The sequence below is a fragment of the Xenopus laevis genome, chromosome 5L (assembly GCF_017654675.1).
Source record: "Xenopus laevis strain J_2021 chromosome 5L, Xenopus_laevis_v10.1, whole genome shotgun sequence".
Classification (NCBI taxonomy): Eukaryota; Metazoa; Chordata; class Amphibia; order Anura; family Pipidae; genus Xenopus; species Xenopus laevis.
Window position 1 is genome coordinate 124,227,998 of NC_054379.1, and position 21,619 is coordinate 124,249,616.

The 21,619-nt window shown below is 39.3% G+C and overlaps 1 protein-coding gene across 1 annotated transcript in view; it reads right to left on the reverse strand.

The window, feature by feature from the left end:
- Positions 1 to 8,259, reverse strand: part of LOC108717042 (voltage-gated potassium channel subunit beta-1) — a 116,054-nt gene extending 107,795 nt beyond the window's left edge. The window contains exon 1 of the mRNA XM_018263766.2: positions 7,318 to 8,259. Within this exon, the coding sequence (XP_018119255.1) occupies positions 7,318 to 7,535 (218 nt within the window). The 5' untranslated portion in view covers positions 7,536 to 8,259. The remainder of the gene's footprint in view (positions 1 to 7,317) is intronic.
- Positions 8,260 to 21,619: the final 13,360 nt, after the last annotated feature.

Here is a 21,619-nt window from a genome sequence, read left to right on the forward strand (position 1 = left end):
TTTTGTATATGTTCCTCTTTGCAAGTTCTGACCAGGCAAAGCCCAACTCTGATGGTCTTCCCTCATATGTGAATTCTTGTATTCCTTTCAACAATTTACATATAGTATCTCACTCTTTTTCTAGCTCATTAACATCCTTCCTATGGACTGGTGTCTTGAGTAAACTGCAGTGTATACTCAAGGCGATGTCTTGCCAGGGATCTAATTTTGGATGAGCTCAGCTCTCACTGATGAGGGCTTTTTGGCACCACCCATGGAATTGCTGACAAGTTGGTGGCCAGGATGCCCAGGAAAACGCTGAATTCTGCTGAATTTTGCCTACTGGATGACCTAATTGCCATATTTGGTTTAGAAAGTATCCTCCCTGTGTCTTTATGATGTTAATGTGATAACTGACCTGCTGGAGGACAATGGGGCTAGCATATTATAATAATAATACATACTCATGACGTACCAAAGAGCCCAACTGAGTAAAATTTGTCTCGTACAGCCACCAGACTGGAACCTCTTCTTATGTTCCAGGTTCAGTTTGTAAGTGATTGCATCTGTTTCACTGAGCTGGAGCAAATGCGTGATTTATGGATATACTGTATGTGCCAACGCTCACCATAATAAAAAGAAAAATAAATTGTGCATTACATTAAGTTTAATTGTGCATTAAATTATGTTTAAGCAACCTAATAAAATAAAAAAAATAAAATAAAGAAGCTATTTATGATCCCGTGACTTGCATAGGAGTGGAACTTCAGCATTATACTTGGCTGTTATGGGATACAAGCGTGTTGTACACTGCAGAACCACAAGAGAAAAGGATATAGATTTAAATACTGCAGCAGGTTTTCTTTTTTTGCCAGCATGAAAATTGCCATCTGTATTTATAAGAAAGAGGCTGCATCCTTATTCAGATTCTCTTCATAACAGATGGAAGTGTTTTCAATGAATTTGTGTATTCGTGAGTAAAGGCTTTTTCTTTGATACGCATGTCTTGATGCAGTTATGTGCCATGATGGATTTACCTTTAGCTTAAAGTCACTCAGTGGGCTGCAGGAGAAACCTCCATTCTTTAGCTTAGCAGATCAATACTGATTATATACTTGCTGCCATTTTTATGCAATTCAAATACATTACATTAGCAGGAAAGGGCAACTTGCAGTCCATCAAACGCTGAACTACTGAACAGCTCAGCAAGAAATACCTGCACTTGGCGTGTCAGAGCAGTTGACAAATTTCAATGTTTTATAGCATTATTGTCACTTACAGACGAGTACTGAAAAGGTTAAATAAGATGTGTCTAGAGCTAAACTTGCAACGTAAAGAGCATGCAGGTATATTCTATAACTAAAAGAGAATCAATGTTGTCAGGATTTTACATTTCATAAATCCATATTAAGATTAGAACTATACACAGAAAAACAGAGGTAATAAAAACCACAACAATCCCATTACTAACAAATATCATATATCAAGATACTATTTTGCCTGGTTTCCTGGCCACCTCACTCTCCATGCTGTTACATACTGCACAACTTTAGATTGTAAGCTCTTGTGAGCAGGACCTATTTTTATTTTGTTACCATTGTATGCATTACTTGCTGGCAATAAATGTTGATGATGGCTGTGCAACAGTCTATATTGTCTTTACGACTTTTTAGTTTGAATCATTCGATTTGAAGTCGAAGGTCGTAGTCGAAGGTCGAAGTCGCCAATTCGATGGTCGAAGTAGCCAAAAAAACCATTTGAAAATCGAATTTCTTTTCCCTCTATTCCTTCACTCGAGCTTAGTGAATGGGCCCCTGGATATCATAGGAAGTATTTATTAGTAAGGGGCATATTTATCAAGGGTCAAATTTTGAATTGAAAAAACTTCGAAATTCTAATTCAAAAAGACCAACCGAAATTAAGGCGAAGGTTTTTTTTGGTCGAATAGCTCAGTTTTCGAACTAATAGGTCCGTATTTGGCAGAATTAGAATCGTACGAAGGAATAGCACATTCAATCCACTTACATTTTTCAAAGTCCACCAATTGACTCCAAATAGGTTGTAGGAGGTCCCCCATAGGCTAAAACAGCAATTCGGCAGGTTTTAGATGGCGAATGGTAGAAGTCAAATTCTTAAAGAGACAGAAAGGGGCCCACTTACTAAGGGTCGAAGTGAATTCGAAGTGAATTTTCAAATTCAAAAACTTCGAATTTCAAAGTAATTTTTGGCTACTATGACCATCCAATAGGCCGAAATTCGATTAGAATTGAAAAAACTTTGACCATTCAAAAATCGAAGTACTGTCTCTTTAAAAAACTTAGACTTCGACACTTCGCCACCTTAAACCTGACGAATTGCTATGTTATCCTATGGGGACCTCCTAGAACCCATAGCCAGTATTTGAAGTTTTTAGAAGTCAAAGTTTTTTTTTATTTTTTTAAATTGTTTGATCGATCAAACGATTGCTACGTGCGATCGAACGATTTGAATTCGATCGAAAACTGCTATATTTAGTCCAAAAAAAAATTTCTAAAATTCGATGTCGAATTTCGAAGTTTTATCACCTCGAAATTCGACCCTTAGAAAATGTGCTCCTACATGATAAATTTCGAATTTCCGAATTTTTTTCAAATTCGAATCGACTTTGGAATATTCCCTACAAAAAATAGCTTGAAATAGCTTGGAATTTTTGTCTGTGCGCTGGCAATTTCCATCAGGTGCAAGGGTTTGGATTTGGTACTTTGGTCAAATCCGTACCCTAGATTTTGGAGATTGGGACAAACCCTGCAAAGCAGTGTTCAGCCCTAGTAGGCACCCAACCATGTAACTTGTTGGCGCACATATAATCAAACCATATTTCAGCTGCCATTGACAGGTACGTAAATGTGCAGCTATGAGACGTTCTATTCACACAATATAATTCACTTTAACCACTGGTCCAGATCATTGTACTCCATTCATCAAATGTATGGAATTGCCCTCTTGACCCTTGTGACATTCTGACTACCAAATTATTGTCCAGTGTAAAGAGATTAGGATTGAGTTGCGTGAACCAAAGATAATTAGAGACCATTCAATCCATGAACTGTAACTGTTATACATACTCTGCAATGACCTCTCCAGACTCAAACTGAGCATACACCATGGAACAGTATCCCCAATTATTATTCTCATGCACCTATGAATATATTCTTGGCACACTGAACTACACCTCTCCCAGTATTGTTCCGCTGCATTTCCAAATCTATAAATAAGTCTTTATGCACACCTTTAGCCCAGGAATGCTCTTGACTGTTGAATTCAACACAATGACAGCATTATTGACAGCGCAGCTAATCCTTTTGCTACTCTCCATCAAAGTGAGTATTTCTCTGTGCGCAGCGTCTCGGTCAGAGATAATTGTTACACTTGCCAAAGAACAAATGGCACAGCTTAAAGGGTAAAATGCATGAAATCAGGGCACATATTTAAAGAAAGGCAAATGTTACATGCCCCAATCGATTAATTCAAATCTGCTTTCATCAAAATCTGCACTTTCATGTCTGAATGTCAGTAGCATGCCCCGTGCACAGAGATCGGCTCTAGTCACCTGGGGGATGATTAATAATTGTGGCTGTCGTGCATATTGGAAGTATAGAGCTTATTTATAATCTGCACCTAGCAGGCTCCAGCCTCCGCTTCATAACAAATAGACTTCTTACTTCTGCCTGCTTCATTCAGGCTTTTACATGTATATATGCCATTTCCTAGAAACACTCACAGATGAGATCTTGGCTTCAGCCATGGCAGAGTTACAACCTGACAATGTGCAATATTGTGTAGAATGGTGTAAAAGATGCTTTTAGCTGACTTTCTTTTGCCAAAAAAACCCTCAAGTAAAATGTTGTGACAAATTGACCTGGATCACCCATGGCGCTTCAAATGGATAAAAGTTTGAGGTTTCAGTGACTATGAGGATCTTTTTATAACTTGATGCCATTAGTCAGTCCTTTACTTCAATAAAGTAAGTTAAATGAATTACGGGTCTCAAAGAGAATAATAACTCGCCACATTGAGGAAGAGGCCCAGGTGGACCGCCCTCAACAAGGGGAGAGGATAAAATGAAAAACTTGTGGAGCAGGCACTCAAAATAAAGACATTCTTCCACCAGGTAGAACATTTTTAGGCCTATGACTAAGTGCACTGTGTCCTTGCCCAGATAAATGGCTGCATGTCCAGTTTTATGAGTATAGCAGTGTGTGGGCACAGTCCCCATAGAGAATACATAATATGGTTAGTTAACTCCTACATCCCTGTGCAGTAACAAAAAAGCCAATGCATAGGAATGCAGTTAGAAATGTGTAAAGACCCTTAGTTTCCATAGTTCAGGCACAGCAAACATATCCAGGAAAGTATTACAAGGCATAAAATCTATGGCACAACAACTAGTAGCCATATCCCTACACCGGAATCTCTACCGTCACACAGAATTACACTATGACCTCACACTATGACATCACACTATGATACTCAAGGTTAGTTCTGGGCAAAGATCTTATTGGTCGGCCTTCACCTCCACTCTAAGAAATGTGTGTTAATGCAGGTGAACCTTAATACTTAAAGTAAATAAAGGTAATAAAGGAAACAAGCAAAATATATCAACTTTTTTAAAATAATGAAGAACTTTTAGGTACATATGTTCCAGAAGAAAGTTTAAAAAGAAATTAAATACTTATTTGTTCATATACTTCATGCAAACATTAAATCAGATAATATTCATACTGGTGCCTCCCCCCCCCAAGCCATTCTTAAGGACCCTGGGCAGTGTCTGACTGGAACACCAGGGGCCCACCCAAAAACCTTAGACCAGGGGCCCACTCTCAGTACTATTATTCTTCCTCTTCTCACTCAACCTCTTTTTTCCTAGTCTCTTTTCTTGACATACTATAATCTTTTATTCCATCTATTTCGCCTCTTTTTCTCATAGAAATAGGGAATGACCATGGAAAAGGCCAAATGTTTAGCAGCATGAGGGCCCACTGACAATTGGGCCCACTGGGAGTTTTCCTGGTATCCTGGTGGGCCAGTCCGACATTGACCATGGGAAAATTCCTCATTAATAAAATACCTATGATGATAGGTATGACAGCACTAACGCTGGCAGGAATCTTTACTGTACAGCAGATTTGAAGGCAGAAGACTGTAAGTGCAGCATGTGCTGGTGTGGGGCATGAACCAGATGTACAAAAAGATGCAGATAGATGCCTAATTTTGCCTAAGTCACAAATATCTTTTAATAACTCCTTATAAACCATGTGTCTGTGGGCTTACTTCCTTACTGATAACTCTTTGCAACTTGGAGGAACTGGAAGTTGTGGTTCTGCCAAAAAGAGTGCAGTAAGGTGCATTGAATTATCCAATTCTCTATAAAGACAGTCAGCGGACACTCAGGAGCATTTATTAGCAGTGGGCAATTCAGACTGCTTCAGAAACCTATAGCAACCAATCCGCTTTGATCAGACTGCTGCAGGCAGAACCATGAAAGTAAATCTCTGCTGAGTTGCTGTTGGATACTCCACCGGGACAAAATTGTTAGTAAAGAAGCCAAGACCAAGATTTGTATTGCACAGCAAGATTGATAGCTATACTTCAATTAACTTTTTCTATCCCATTAACTAGTATTAGTGAGAGCACTCAGTGCTGCCGGCTAAAGGAGAATCAAATGATACCACCAGTGCAACTTGCAGGCATCAGCATAGTAACGCTTTTAGGGTAAGGGCACATGGGGAGATTCGGGGAGAAATAGCCTCTTCTTCTGGGAGACAATCTGCCCAATCTGCCTTCCTCTATCTTCCCGCCGGCTATAATGAGAAATTGCCAGCAGGATGGCACTCGCGGCCCTTCGTTTTCCGGCCGCCTGGATTTGCCTCACGAGGAAACTTCGGGCGACTTCGGAAAACAAAGCACCGCGAGTGCCATGCCGCTGGTGATTTTTCATTCTAATGGAATCGATTTGTATATAAAAAGAGGTTAAAGGGGTGGTTCATCGTTTAAGTATGTTATAGAATGACCAATTCTAAGCAACTGTGACCTTATCCTTAGGGGCAGATTTATCAAAGTGTAAAATTAGAGCTCACCACAGTAAAATTGCACAATTCACTTTTCATACCTATAGGAGTTTTACGGACATATTTAACAAATGGTGAGCTCTAATTTCACCCTTTCATAAGTCTGCCCCTTAATTAGCAGAAAATGTATCAGGTTTAATCAGTGCTATTATTATCATGATATTTGCTGGCATTAACATCAGGGTTCTAAATCAGAGATGCGTTTTTTGTAACCACCTGAAAGCTACCATAGTTACCAGGAAAGTCAAAGTGCTCAACCCGAGGGGCCTCCTTGTACAACTATAACTCCCACACCCACTGGATTGTGGGGTTCAGCATGAGCTCTAGGACCATAGGTGGCACCCCTTGTCATAATACAACAGTATCATAAGATCAATTTTATGATGTAATGGAATCGATTTGTATATAAAAAGAGGTTAAAGGGGTGGTTCATCTTTTAAGTATGTTATAGAATGGCCAATTCTAAGCAACTTTCCAATTGGTCTTCATTATTTATTTTCTATAGTTTTTGAATTATTTGCCTTCTTCTTCTGACTCTTTCCAGCTTTCAAATGATGGGGGGGGTCACTGACCCCATCTAAAAAATGTTCTATAAGGCTACAAATGTATTGTTATGGCTACTTTTTATAATTCATGTTTCAACTTAGGCCTCTCCTATTCATATTCCAGTCTTTTATTCAAAACAGTTCATGGTTGCTAGGGTAATTTTGACCCTAGAAACCAGATTTCTGAAATTGCAAACTGGAGAGCAACTTAATAAAAAACTAAATAACTAATATATATATATATATATATATATATATATATATATATATATATAATAGATAACTCTATATTGTCTCACAATATCACTCTCTACATTTTACTAAAAGTTAACTGAAAGATGAACAACCTTTTTAAAGTGTGGGTGGAAGATCGAGTGTAGTTGGGAAGATTGAATGGATCGAATGTGGTTGGAAAGATTGAATGGATCGAGTGTGGTTGGGAAGATGGAATGGATTGAGTGTGGTTGGGAAGACTGAATGGATCCAGAGTGGTTGGGAAGATGGAATGGATCCAGAGTGGTTGGGAAGATGGAATGGATCGAGTGTGGTTGGGAAGATTGAATGGATCGAGTGTGGTTGGGAAGATTGAATGGATCGAGTGTGGTTGGGAAGATTGAATGGATCGAGTGTGGTTGGGAAGATTGAATGGATCGAGAGTGGTTGGGTATAAAGTTTGTATATCATACCTATATTTCATGCCAGTCTGTTTAGCGGTAGATTCCTTTAAAGAGATATGGTGCTGAGGAGTAAAGGTGCCCAGACTTCGGGCGATGATGGCGACTGTGCGGAACCGGGCTCTGGCCGAATTCACCACGTTGGGGCCGCTGGAGTTCTGCTTGCTGTGCCGGTCATCCCCATTGCGGCCCTTCAGATTGTGCTCTGTACAAGCTATAGACACTTGCATGGCTAGTGCCGGCCTTCAGAGCTCTGCCGGAATCAGGGTGCTGAGGAGGAACGAGCTGGGGCGCCGGAGTCTGTGAGGGGGAAGTCGGGCAGGTGTGTGAGAGACAAGTGGATTCAGCAGAGAGAAGTTAGAGCAGTCGTTGGCCGCAGGTGGACAGAACTCTCATCCCTAAAGTAAGTTCCGTGAGTGAAGGCAAATGTGTGTCCTCATGTTCTGCCCGGACTGTCCGCGCCACTCTAGCGCCCGCCACTCAATAGAGGAGACGTGTGTGTCCTGCCGCTCTCTGCTGCTGCTGCTTCTGCTGCTGCTTCTCCATGAAATGCTGAACAGACAAAGCTTTGCGAGGGGTGGAACATCGACTCACAGACTCACAGAGAAAACCCCCCGGGCTGGGAAATGTCCATCCAGTTCAGGTGAGAGAGTGACGCTTCCCGATGTGACAGTCCGATGCCCAGGCTCGTCACGTGTCTGCTGCACTCAATCACCGACTCACTGACTGACTCACTCACCGACTCACTGACTGTGGGAGCGGGCTCTTTAAGAGATGAGATGCCTCCCCTCCACGCAGGGATATACACAAGTGTATGCTCCGATACATTACACTCAATTACAATGGCACCTCCACAATTATATCCCTCTCGAATGTGCCCCACCCCCTTTTACTAGTACTACTCTGGCCTTCCAAATACTCTGTTATAGCCACAGGGAAATCCAAAGTACGACTTGCACCTATTGCCCCTGATTTACTGAAACAAACTTTAGCCACTCAGCGCTGCCTTTTATACTCCTCTGGCAGTGACACAGTTAAATATGGTGCTCAGTGAGGAAACAAACAATACTCAGCGGAGAGAGGAAACAATACTCAGTGCAGTGAGGAAACAATACTCAGTGGAGAGAGGAAACAATACTCGGCGCAGTGAGGAAACAATACTCAGCGGAGAGAGGAAACAATACTCAGTGCAGTGAGGAAACAATAGTCAGTGCAGTGAGGAAACAATACTCAGCGGAGAGAGGAAACAATACTCAGCGCAGTGAGGAAACAATACTCAGCGGAGAGAGGAAACAATACTCAGTGCAGTGAGGAAACAATAGTCAGTGCAGTGAGGAAACAATACTCAGTGGAGAGAGGAAACAATACTCAGCGCAGTGAGGAAACAATACTCAGCGCAGTGAGGAAACAATACTCAGCGGAGAGAGGAAACAATACTCAGTGCAGTGAGGAAACAATAGTCAGTGCAGTGAGGAAACAATACTCAGCGGAGAGAGGAAACAATACTCAGCGCAGTGAGGAAACAATAGTCAGTGCAGTGAGGAAACAATACTCAGCGGAGAGAGGAAACAATACTCAGTGCAGTGAGGAAACAATACTCAGTGGAGAGAGGAAACAATACTCTGTGCAGTGAACAAACAATACTCAGCGGAGAGAGGAAACATTACTGAGCGGAGAGAGGAAACAATACTCAGCGGAGAGAGGAAACAATACTCAGTCAGCACAGTGAGGAAACAATACTCAGCGCAGTGAGGAGCAATGCTGCCTGTGACTCTTGCAAGGACTGAGTGGGTGCACTGAATTCCCTATGGATAGAAGGGACAAGGTGCAGCTATGGTATATGTTAGAGACACAGCAGCATATGGATGAGCTACAGGCAGGCCTGGACTGGTAATCTGTGGGTTCTGGCAAATGCTAGAGTGGCTGCTGTAAGATGCCATAGAAAGTGGGCTGGTGGGACTGTGTGGGCCTTTGTGTACCTGAAATGCCAGTGCCTATTTTCACTCCATCTCAGTGTCAGATTGGGACACCAGGGGCCCACCCAAAAACCTATTCTTCATCTCCTTAATCAACCTCTATTCTCCTACATACTATAATCAATTATTCCATCTATTTAGCCTCTTTGTTCTCATAGAAATAAGGAATGGCCATGAAATAGGCCAAAAGTTTAGCAGCATGAGGGCCCACCGACACCTGGGCCTACTGAGAGTTTTCGTGGTATCCAGGGGGCCAGTCTGACACTGATCCCTCTCCAGACCAAGCTGTAGGTACTTGACCCCTGCTTGCTTCGATTCTGGACACTGCTGAATAGCAGCAAATCCAATTTCTTTGGACAGTGCCAAGAGGAAAATGTCTGCACCAAAGGCGTTCCGTCACAGAGAATTTCCTGCACTTGGAATAGTGGGTGATGATTCATGCTTTAAAAAAACCTCATTATTTAAAGTCTCAGTAAATTCTAAGCCAATGTGTATTGCTTGTGTTCCAGTGTGGGAGAGTGAGGCAGGCTTCAGACTAGTGCCACTGCTGCACTGCAGTAAAGACTCTCACACACTTTGTAGGGGAATCCAGAGATCTGAATTACAAAGCGCCAGAACTACTGGCAGCTACAGCTTTCAGCAAAACTGACCCGGCATGCTGGGAAATCCTAATCATAACAACTGCAAAGGGCTCGGTATTGGTACAAAAATCTCTTTTACAGAATTGTAGTGCATCTTCCTTAGTGCATCTAGCCTACTGTTGCACTATGTCACACGCGATAAGTAGCTACAACCTGCAACTGGTTATAAAGAGATTTCATACGAAAAGAAAAATATATGCTTTTAACAAGCGGCTATTAGCAGAATGCCCCCATGTGACATATGCCTGAGAAGTGAAGGTGCTGCCATATAAACACGCCATACAAACACAAGAGATGTTTCACCTTGGTATGTGTGCAAGCAAAGATAGGAACTTCTGCAACTTAAGCCATACATATTCCAATAAAATCATACATTTTGGTGATATTTGTATAGCTAAACAGCAAAGAATTCTTGAATTCTTCATGAGTCTACGGAAGATGGATCTCCTAATTCAGAACTTTCTGGAAAGTGGATTTCTGGATAACGGATCCTATACCTGTATTAGGAATCAGACGTGTGCCACCTTTTCAGTAATGGCACATGATGCATTCTCAGATATTCAAACAACATATCCCATACTAAAAAAAACACAGTGACATAGTATCCAAAATTGCCTTCCATTTCTCTATGTGAGGCTCTTCTAACAAAAATCTGTTTAATAAAAGTCCTTTTCAAATTAAACATGAAATCCAATTTCTATTTTTTATTAAAGCATTCATAGCTGTTGTAAACTCATTTAAAATTTTCAGCTATCAATGAAATATGGGCATAGAGGCGGGGCAGACAATTACTTTCACTTTCCATTCAGCACTTACTAGATGTCACTGCTCTTCACACATTCCCCCATTCTCTTTACCATTTAATTGTGTAGCCATGGCATGGGGATGGACATCGGGTCGCCCATTCTGATGCACAAACAAGATTCTGAGATGATGCAAGGCTTGCCTTAATAACAGTGTGCACAAAATGGCTGCTGCCTGCTTGCTATAATTTTGAAATCCCAGACTGAAGAAAGCAAGATTCAAATAATTTATATTGTTTAATTAAAGTTAATTTTTCTTGACTAATGTGATAAAATAGGATTCTGAATAATTTTTTTGGGTGACGGGTCCCCTTTAATTGATCCTCCTAATTGCTAATGGAAAGTGACTGAGCATTTGGATACTATTCTTAGCACGAAAAACATCCATTGGTTGTCTCCTTGTGTCATTATCCTTAGAAAAGGAATAAGGAAGAGACATGCATGCTAGAGATTTGGTGAATCAGCTATCCCCAAAAAACAGGTAATATTGAAGGTCTCGGGGCTGCTCACACTGATCGTGAGATGTAACATATTGGTTATCAGTCAATTCTTTGCATGTAATCTGTGGGTTGGATATCTATAAAGCGCCAATGCACTTTAGAAATGTTAATAGTGATAACATGCTGTAACCCCGATGCACCAGAAAGCATGTCTTGAGTTGGAACTAGACTGAAATATAATTTTAAAGACCCCAATACATACTGTATATAAATTAGGAATGGACAGCCTATAGCTGTAAACTGCAATTTCTGACAACCCCTACAGGGGCTACCCAAGTTGTTCTATTATTTGTGGTGCACTCCACTCTGCTTATTTTATATTGTGCTGCTGTTCTCTTCTCTTTTTGCTTTGCTAAATCTGCTACCCAGCAATCTCCGTTGCTTACAATTTCCCTAATAACAGCTCTGTGCGGCAAAGTCAGTTGCTGTTTTTCTACTCTTGCAAGCTAGTCACATACCCTTGCACCTCTATGGCACAAATATAATACACACACAACTGCTGAAGGGGTTCCCTGTTCAATATATCAGGTTCTAGAAGGAAATCTTTGCAATGTGAATGAGTTATAATGCTAATTCTTTTGCAAGTTTTCGTTTTGTTTATTTTGTTACATTACAGCCAGCTTTCATGTTCAGGGACTCTCAGACCCCAGTACAACAGTTACATGAAGCCCTTAATCTGACTGCAGAAATGTGAAACACAATGGGGGGAATTCACAAAAGTGTCGGGAACGAAAAAATGTCTTTAAAATGTCGTAGAAAGTGTCGTAGCAACAGCCGACAAATTCACAGAGCATTTCTCCGCCAATTTTCCGACTTGTGCGACACTTTTGAATTAGTGTCGTTAAAAGTGGGCGTGTTTTTTTCGGCGCCACTTTTCCCGCCATTTTTATGAATTACTCGTAAACTCATTTTTTTTACCGACAATTTTTCAGACACTTTAGGCTCTCCAAGATGAAAATGTCAGTCAAATTGTCTTTTAAAAAGTCTTGATAAATGTCGTTTGTACGATGAAAAGATATAGGACATTTTAGAAAATTGACAGACTTACGAGACATTCAGAGACGGTAACCTCTGCCTTTGTGAATTTGCCGTTTGTACGACATTTTACAAATTTGTCAACCACCACTTCTGGGTTATTTATTTTACCGACACTTTTGTGAATTCCCCCCAATGTCTATTCTTTCTTTTTCACACAATCAAATGTAGTTGGGGCAAGGTTGCCAGCGCCGGGGCTAATATTTCGGCAGCTTATCCAGTAAAGCACTGTACCTAGTAACTGCAGGTAAATTTATTTACCCACGTTACATACCCTCACCCACTTAATTATACAACCAATAGACCCAGTTACAATTCGATCCAATCCCCACAACTTCACAGAAGGCTTCCCCCTTACCTGCTTGGTCATGCCCTCAGTTTGCCCAATCCCAACCCACTTTTTTGACACCATTTTTATAGAAAAAGCAGCAGCCCTAATTTAGGTGCATGTTTACTGAACTGGGGAATCCAATTCAGTAAACTGGGAATTCGACAGAATGTTTGACCAATGGACCACCATTCTGTGAGTTGCTACAAACCAACTCAATACTATCCAGACAATAGTCAATGTTTGTAAATACTATTGCCCAGAAAGAGTAATAATAGTCTCATTCTGTACTGTGCATTCCCAAACAGAGGTCACAAGTCATCACTTTTTCTTGGCTTGGAGAAAGCCATGACAGTGCTTGATTTCCTGAAGCTCCCGATTGTATAAAAAAAATACTTTTCTTTTCAGTGCATGTCCTTCACCCCTCTCATCACTCAGAAAGACAGTACCCAGCGGTGCAATTTATCTCCATAGAAGTGGCCACTTATTGGTCATCCTCAGTTTTTACTAAAATAATTACCTGATATATCAATAGTCTGTGCGCAGTAACCAGGCACGTAACTAGGCACTATCACTGGAAATAATTAACAAGAGTATTCAACTGTATCGATCCATTTGCACGACTGCTGTCTAATAGCAGCACTGGAAATTCTATGTGAGGTACAGACATTGCAGTTTTACACTACAGATAATCATTCTTCCTTTGATCTTTCTCTTTAATATATCTTTATTTCGTGTACTTATTCTGATATCATCCAGCAGTAAATAGCATGTTTCTGATTTATGAACTCTATACATTGTCAATGTATAATGATGTAGGGGCCTTTCTAATCTCATTATAAGCTCCTATGTTCTCGCCCACCAGCAATTATCATGCTTCGACTTGTGACAGGTCCTATAACTCAGACTCTGACCCCTTTATTATCTGATTGAACCCTTAAGCAGTTCATTCTTTTGACATAAAGGATTGTGTTCGGGAAGTCATTGTGGGTGGAAGTGGTTCCCTTCACTTGGCTGCAGATATGTCCCTGGTAGCTGCACAAGGATCAACAGAAGTGAATATGATTTTGGAAGAAATGAATTAAAATAAATGAATGATGACTTTGTTAAGTGATCAATATGATGAAAATAGTAATCCATGCACTAGTGAAATGAATGAATGAAATGGATCGTGGGGATGAATTGCTAAAATGAATTATAGAAAAGTGAATTAATGTATTGAAGGAATTAATTAAAATAATTAATGCAAGAACACAAGGAGAAACAAAAGAAGGTGTATGAGACCCCAGAGAACACAAAGATATAAAATAACCCATATAGATTCCTCGTGGATACCACAAATGGAGATAGTCGGTTAGACGGTAACATACAACATGCAGTTAAGTACACTTTAAAGGGTACCTGTCACCCTAAGAACTAATTCTAAATCTTGTTTGCTGATGTTAGTCAAGCAACAAAAATTTCACTTACACAGTAGAAATTTTTTTAATCACTGTTATTAAAGGAGAACTAAACCCTTAACATATTTTATGTACTGCTATATACTGCAATATTTTATATACTGAACTTATTGCACCAGCCTAAAGTGTCAGCTTGTCAATAGCAGCAATGATCCAGGACTTCAAACTTGTCACAGGGGGTCACCATCTTGGAAAGTGTCTGTGACACTCACATGCTCAGTGGGCTCTGAGCAGCTGTTGAGAAGCTAAGCTTAGAGGCTGTTGCAAATTATCAAGCAGAAAATGAGGTTGGTCTGTAATATAAGCTGATGCTACAGGGCTGATTATTAAATTCTGCTGTCAGCAGCACAGAGCATGTGCAGCGAATGAGCAGAAAGAAGATGAGGAGTTACAGGGGCATCTTTGGAAGCACAGATCTTTACTGCTAAAGGGTTGTGGTTACCTTGGGCTGGTACAGAAGCACTAAACATAATGTACAATTTTTCTAGCTACTTCTTTAGTTAAGCTTTACTTCTCCTTTAAGGCAAGATTTACATCATGTCAGATTATAATTTATGCACCAGAATGGGGCACCTGATGCCCATGCACTGCTTACAAAATGAGATGGAGTGGAGGAGGAATGTGGAGAGTGCAGTGACATCTAGGAAGTGCAAAATAGACAGTGAAAGTAATTGCCTGGCCGCCTCTATGACTAAGGCATACAGGAGCGACAGAAAAATATATGATTGATAGCTGATATTTTTAAACAGTTTATAATAGGTATGGATGTTTTATTAAATAAAAGATTTTGGATTTCATATTTAATTTGAAAAGGGCTTTAAATATAGACCTTTTTATATCTGGGCGACAGGTCCCCTTTAAAGGGGGTTGTTCACCTTTGCGATAACTTTTAGTATGGTGTAGAGAGAGACAATTTGCAATTGGTTTTCATTTCTTATTATTGAAGGTTTTTGAGTTATTTAGCTTTTTTTTTTCAGCCGCTCTTCAATTTGCATCTTAAGCAATCTGGTAACTAGGGTCCAAATTACCCTAGCAACCATGCATTAATTTGAACAAGAGACTGGAATATGAATAGGAGAGGCCTGATTAGAAGGATCAGTAATAAAAAGTAACAATGACAATATATTTGTAGCCTTACAGAGCATTTGTTTTTTTTTAGAAGGGGTCAGTGATGCTCATTTGAAAGCCGAAAGATTTAAAAGAATAACTATAAAACTATAAAAAAATAAATAAATAATGAAAACCAATTAAAAAGTTGCTTAGAATTGTCCGTTCGATAACATAATAAAAGTTACCACCCCTTTGAGACTCTTCTTGAATTCATTTATGGCTAGAATGAATGATGTATAAAAATAACAAAGAACAACAACTGAGCTCGGGGCAACCCTATATTATATAGTCAACATTTATCCAGGAAACAATTCCTCTCAGTTCCTTGTTCCCCCCCCCCAACCCACACACTCCGTGTAAATCATGAATCTCTCAAAGGAATTCCCTATATGTGCCGGTTTTCTTATTTATATTGATTCAATAGGAATTACTCACTCACACAAGAACCCTTGATTTCATCTCTCTGTGGAGCGCCTTGGCTTAGCAGAGCAATGTATTTACAGAAGGAGCAATTCAATGGATACAGCCCTAAAAAAAGGTGCAGTGCATCCCTTAAACAACAAATCATTATTACAGTGATTTTATACTTACAGATACAGTCACATTAATCTCAACAGGGATTTCATTTATGTTGAGCCATCTTCCTGCAATGACATCTCAGAATGGAGAAATGCTTCAAAGATAATCATCTGGTATATGCAGATATCAGAATAACTCTGACTACATATGTAATTGCTACATTGCCTATGTGGGGGTACAAACTTGTTTGTTTGCAACAATCTTTCTTTAACTGTTACTAGACATTACTGAATAAACCAGTCACACAGTTTGCTGTTGCAAGCATGGGACCTGTTATCCAGAATGGTCAGGGCCTGGGGTTTTCCCAGTAATTTTTCCCGTAATTCTTTTCGTAATTTGGATCTCCATACCTAACTACTACTACTAAAAATTACTTACTACCTACTAAAAAATTCATCAAACATGAAATAAATCCAATAGGATTGTTTTGCCTGTTAGAATGGAGTCTATGGGAGATGGACTTCCTGTAATTTTGAGCTTTCTGGGTAATGGGTTTTTGAAAAACAGATTCTATACATGTACATGTAGATCGGTTTCTCATAGATTGGTGACTTAGCATTTTTATTTATATACGATATTTCAAGGTTTTTTTTTTTATCCTGGACATCGAAGTAACACAGCTCCCTATCTGTCTACAGGGAATTGGTTGTACAGGTATGGGATCCGTTATCCAGAAACCGATTAACCAGACAGCTTCCAATGATGGAAGGGCCATCTCCCATATCGCTAAACCAAGAAAGAAGGGGGACGGCACTCTGGTAAAAAAGGTGCAAATTTATTGCAGTGTCCTTCAGAAACAATGCACCTTACGATTTACGGGAGTTGTTCCCTTAATCATAGGCATACAAAAATGGCAAAACCGGCATGTTATATACAAAATCTATACAGGGACACCTGATGTCTTTCCATAGTATTACAGTTAAAATATTCATTTTATTCAACCAAAATATTGGAAATAAAAATAAAAATTTGTTCATTACACACTTTTGTGTTGGAATTTCTATTAACACATAATTTCTTTTATTTATTTTTCACCTCCAGAGACGGGGGACTGCTATGGGGGCATCATTTGCTCCCTCCTAGGCCAACCTCTACTTGGGTTGGTGGGAGCAATCCCAGGTCTTTGGATGTGAAAACCCCTTTCGCAAGGACATAATTTGGTATGGTCATTATATTGACGACCTCTTATTTATATGGAATTAATTAAAGATTTTCACACTTACTTGAAAGATAACCAGTTTGATTACATTTCATTAGAGCACAATAGATTGGAGATCAATTTTTTGGATCTTAATCTAAAAGGAGATAGTCACACTAGGAAAATTGAATCCAATATTTTTAGGAAACCTACAGCAGGCAATACCATATTAAGAGCCAATATTTTCCACCTGAAGCATATTATACGGAGCATTCCCTACAGGCAGTTTGTTAGATATAGGAGGAATTATAGTCAGGATGACCCTTTTAAGGAACAGTCAAGGCTTTTGGTACGCAGATTACAGAGACGGGGCTATTCAATACAGATGGTCAGGACTTCATATGACAAAGCGAGTAGGGGTCACACTAGAGCTATGAGTCATATACCCACTGGTAAAGATAAACTAATGTGTAATGAGAAGGATAACATTTATTTAATCACTGAATATAGCAAAGAATATGGCCAGATTTCCGGTATTATTAGAAATCATCTCTCAGTGCTATATAATAATACGAGACTATCAAATCTCCCACTTTAGGACGGATTCTAGCAGCTATTTTAGTCACCTCAGCCCCAAAGAATTCAAGGGTTAGCTGGCTAACATTGAAAGGAACCTATAGGTTTGGAGCGACCACATGTAAGACCTTATTTCTATGGGGTCCAGTTTTAGATCGAATATTACAGGATGTTCCTACCAGAATAATGTTTTTTACAATTGTAACATTAAAAGGGTAGTATGCTACAGGTGGCGCTACAGGCGTGTGGGCTTTGTGTGGTCCCTTCGGTTTTTAGAGGCCATCTCCCATAGACTCCATTTTATCAAAAAATCCAAATTTTTAAAAATTATTTCCTTTATCTCTGTAATAATAAAACAGTACCCTGTACTTGTTTTATTAATCCTTATTGGAAGCAAACCCAGCCTATTGGGTTAATTTAATGTTTACATGATTATCTAGTAGTAGATTTAAGGCATGAAGATCTAATTTACAGAAACATCTGTTATCTGGAATACCCCAGATGAGCTCAAATCTTATTTGAGAAAAAACTGGAATGTGAAAAACCCTATTCTGCAAGTTCAATTCCTGCAACACGAAAACTCGAATTAATTGATTTTAGGTTGAAAAAAACGTAATCGATGAAATCATTTGAGTTGTCGGGGCAAAATCCTCTGAAAAAAACGAACATCAATCAGGCTTCTACAGAACCTTTACAGATTTTAGGTGGTGTTTTTTCGAATTCAAGATATTTACTGGTCTGGAGTATAATAGATCTCGAATATTCTAGGGGGCAGATTTACTAAAGGTCGAAGTGACTAACGTCATCAAAAATTCGTCAGCGTGACCTCATTTAGTTACTTACTAACAGGTGCATTGATTGATTCAAGTTTTTTTTAACCTGAAAATGTGTTTTGACCAAAAAATACAACTCAAAAACTTGAGTTTTCGTGGAAAAAACAACTCGAACCTTATTAAATCTGCCCCATAATCTACACCTTTATTGTACAAACTCTGTGGAATATGTTACCACTCTATGAATATGTAATAATAAATAATAACCCTCCCCATGCAAATAAGGCTAAAAAGGTTTGTATCTGTTGGCTCTGTAACAAGAGTTAAAGCACTTGAGTCTTGAGTAATACAAGTCGCAAAAAGAAATGGAATGAATTGATTAATGAATATAGTTGTTAGCAGGGCCGCCATCAGGGGGGAACAGGGGGGACAAGTGTCCCGGGCCTGGGCATAACAGGGGGCCCGGCAGTGCTGCAGTTTAGAAAGAGCCGTGCCCCCCTTGCCAACGCCGAAAATCTGCAGCCAGCCGAACAGCCGAAAATGCGGATGTGCCGAAAATCCTAACAGCCGAACGACCTAAGCAGTGAAAAGACCCGAAGCCACGAAAATAGCCGAAGTCCCAAAGCGCCGAAAAGACCCGAAATCATGAAAACAGCCAGAATTGAAGTCCTGAAGCAGCGAAAAGACCCAAAGTCATTAAAACAGCCAGAAGTGAAGTCCTGAAGGGGCGAAAAGACCCGAAGTCACAAAAGGAGGCGAAGTTGAAGTCCTGAAGCCACTAGTTCAATTCTACTGAACACCAATTTGTGTTTTTTTGGGGGTTTTTTAATCTCCTGGCCACCAATGTATTATTTTAATATTCTTTAGGCCCCTGCCACCAATGTTTTTTTTAAAAAATATTTTTTGGGGCCCCAATTTTTTTTTAACTTGTAAGGGGGGCCCTGGCACCAATGTTTTTTTAAAAAAAAAAACATTTTGGGGCCCCAATTTTTTTAACTTGTAAGGGGGGCCCTGACGCCAATGTTTTTTTTAAAAATATTTTTTTGGGGCCCCAATTTTTTTTAACTTGTAAGGTGGGCTCTGGCACCAATGTTTTTTAAAAAAGTCTGTGTCTGATGTCTGTGTGGTCTTTTAACTGTGGTGTGGGCGGGGTCTGGGCGGAGCTTGGGTGTCAGGGTGGGTGGGGCGCCAGGGTGGGTGGGGTTGTTGTACGGGGCCCCGTGATTTCTAATTGCGGTCCTGGTTGTTAGTATAGAACAAGGAAATGTTAGAGTAAATCAGATCCTTTAAAGAATTGATCATTTTATGCTAACAATAAAAATTGTTAAAGCGACAATTCACCTTCACTAACTAAATGTTTTCAGAAATAATGATTTTTTTTCCGTTGCTTTATATCTTTGTATTTTTTACTGTTTTTGTAAAATTTCAATTTTGAAAATGAAGCACTTTCATGGAACATTATTCCTTTGCAGTTTATGTTAATGTTCAAACCTACACTTGATGCTGGGGATCACTGAGAAAAACATCTAAAATGTTAGCACCACACTATGCAGAATGAACCCAGGGTTTGTGCAATTTTAAACCCAGGGCAAACCACAATAACTTCAAATTGAGTTTGGTGCCTCTCCCGTTGACTTATACAGGACCTCTATAAGTCCTACATGGTGGATTTTCGGATTCCGGCATATTGCAGCATTGCGGTATAATAAATCTCAAAAATATTTAGGGTTTTTTTTCCACAAAAAATTTGATTTTCTGCCCAAACAGCACAACCAGATAAATTTGAGGTTTAGTAAATAACCCCCTTATTGTTATTTCTAAATTGTATTACTCATCTTCCTATTCAGGCCAACTTCTATCCATATTCCAGTCTCTTATTCAAATCAGTGCATGGTTGGGTTGCTAGGGTAATTTGGATCATAAGAACCAGATTGCTGAAACTGAATAAAAAGCTAAATAACTTCAAAACCACAAGTAATACAAAATGAAAACCAATTGCTAATTGTCTCAAAATATCGCTTTCTACATCATACTCAAAGGTGAATAACCCCTTTAACCTTAGCACTGGATACTTTAGGGACATGTGGAAAGCAAGTGTATCCAGAGTTGACATCTATGATAAGGGCACATCGGTCTTGCTAAGCAACCAACTATGAGGGAAACATAATGAGACAGGGAATGTCAAACTGTCTGAAACCATGGGGGAATGGACTTTCTAGACTCCCTCACATATTCAGATATTGCTTTCCAGTGTCACTCTTTCCATTGTCACTGTAGAGGGAGTAGATTTGAGAAAATTTATATGAATAATCAATGGGTCCATTGAATAAATGAATGAATAAATAAGAACAGCTTAACTATGATAAATGCTCAAATGCCTGAAGCAGTTCTCTTATCTCAAATCAGGGTAATTTTATATAAAACTAAAATTGGTTTATGCACATTAACTATCCCAGGCTCCTCTTCTCTGTGGAGATGCTGATGGGAGTAGGACTTGTTTGTACAACCACCTCCAGTAAATATTCGTTTTGATATAATATAAACCAATCTCATACTGAGCTGACCTATATCTGAGTGGAGTTTAGCATAATAGCAGTTTATCTTTATTTACACTTTATATCCATCTTCTTTACCTTAGGAGATCTGGGCAAAAGATTAACAGACGTGAGTCTTGTATTGTGAAATTCAGTAATGTATTATTATTATTACTGACACATATTAATAAAGTGCCCTCTTATTCTGCAGCACTGAGCAGATCATTTTAGCATTTTAGCATGCAAGGAGACCTAGAGCTGTGAGAGGATACAGAATACAGGTGTTTATAAGACTATTATACTTATTACTATTATTCAACTACTTTTAAATCCCATCATTTCACATGTTATGAAAATATATCAACATCTTTATTTGATTTATTATTTTAAATGTAATAATTTCCTTAAAAAAACTATATAAATATCATTACCTCAGAGAATTTCACACATATCTGACAGGCTGTCACTACTGTAAAAGTAGTCTGGTATTATTCATCTAATATAAACAGAGAAAAGCCCTCAAATACAGTTGGCCAAACAGCCCTGGTCAATCCAATTGATCTGAATAATACAGTGTGTACCTTGAGATTCTTGGGGCTCGGATAACTGATTGTATAAGGAATCCCTCTCTACATGCATTATATTGGCTACAAAAAAATGAGTGAATTCTGAGCAAGGTTAGTGCTTTGATGTATGCTTTCAATGAACATACGCACTTAGCCGATAGGTATTAGCATGGCAGGCAATTGTATCTACGTATTGAGTACATACTGAAGCAGAAGTAGTAGCATCAGGATAATGTCCTGAAGCAGAAAACTCCCATCTGAGATTTGGAATTTTCTGTTTTAAAGAATTTCTTTG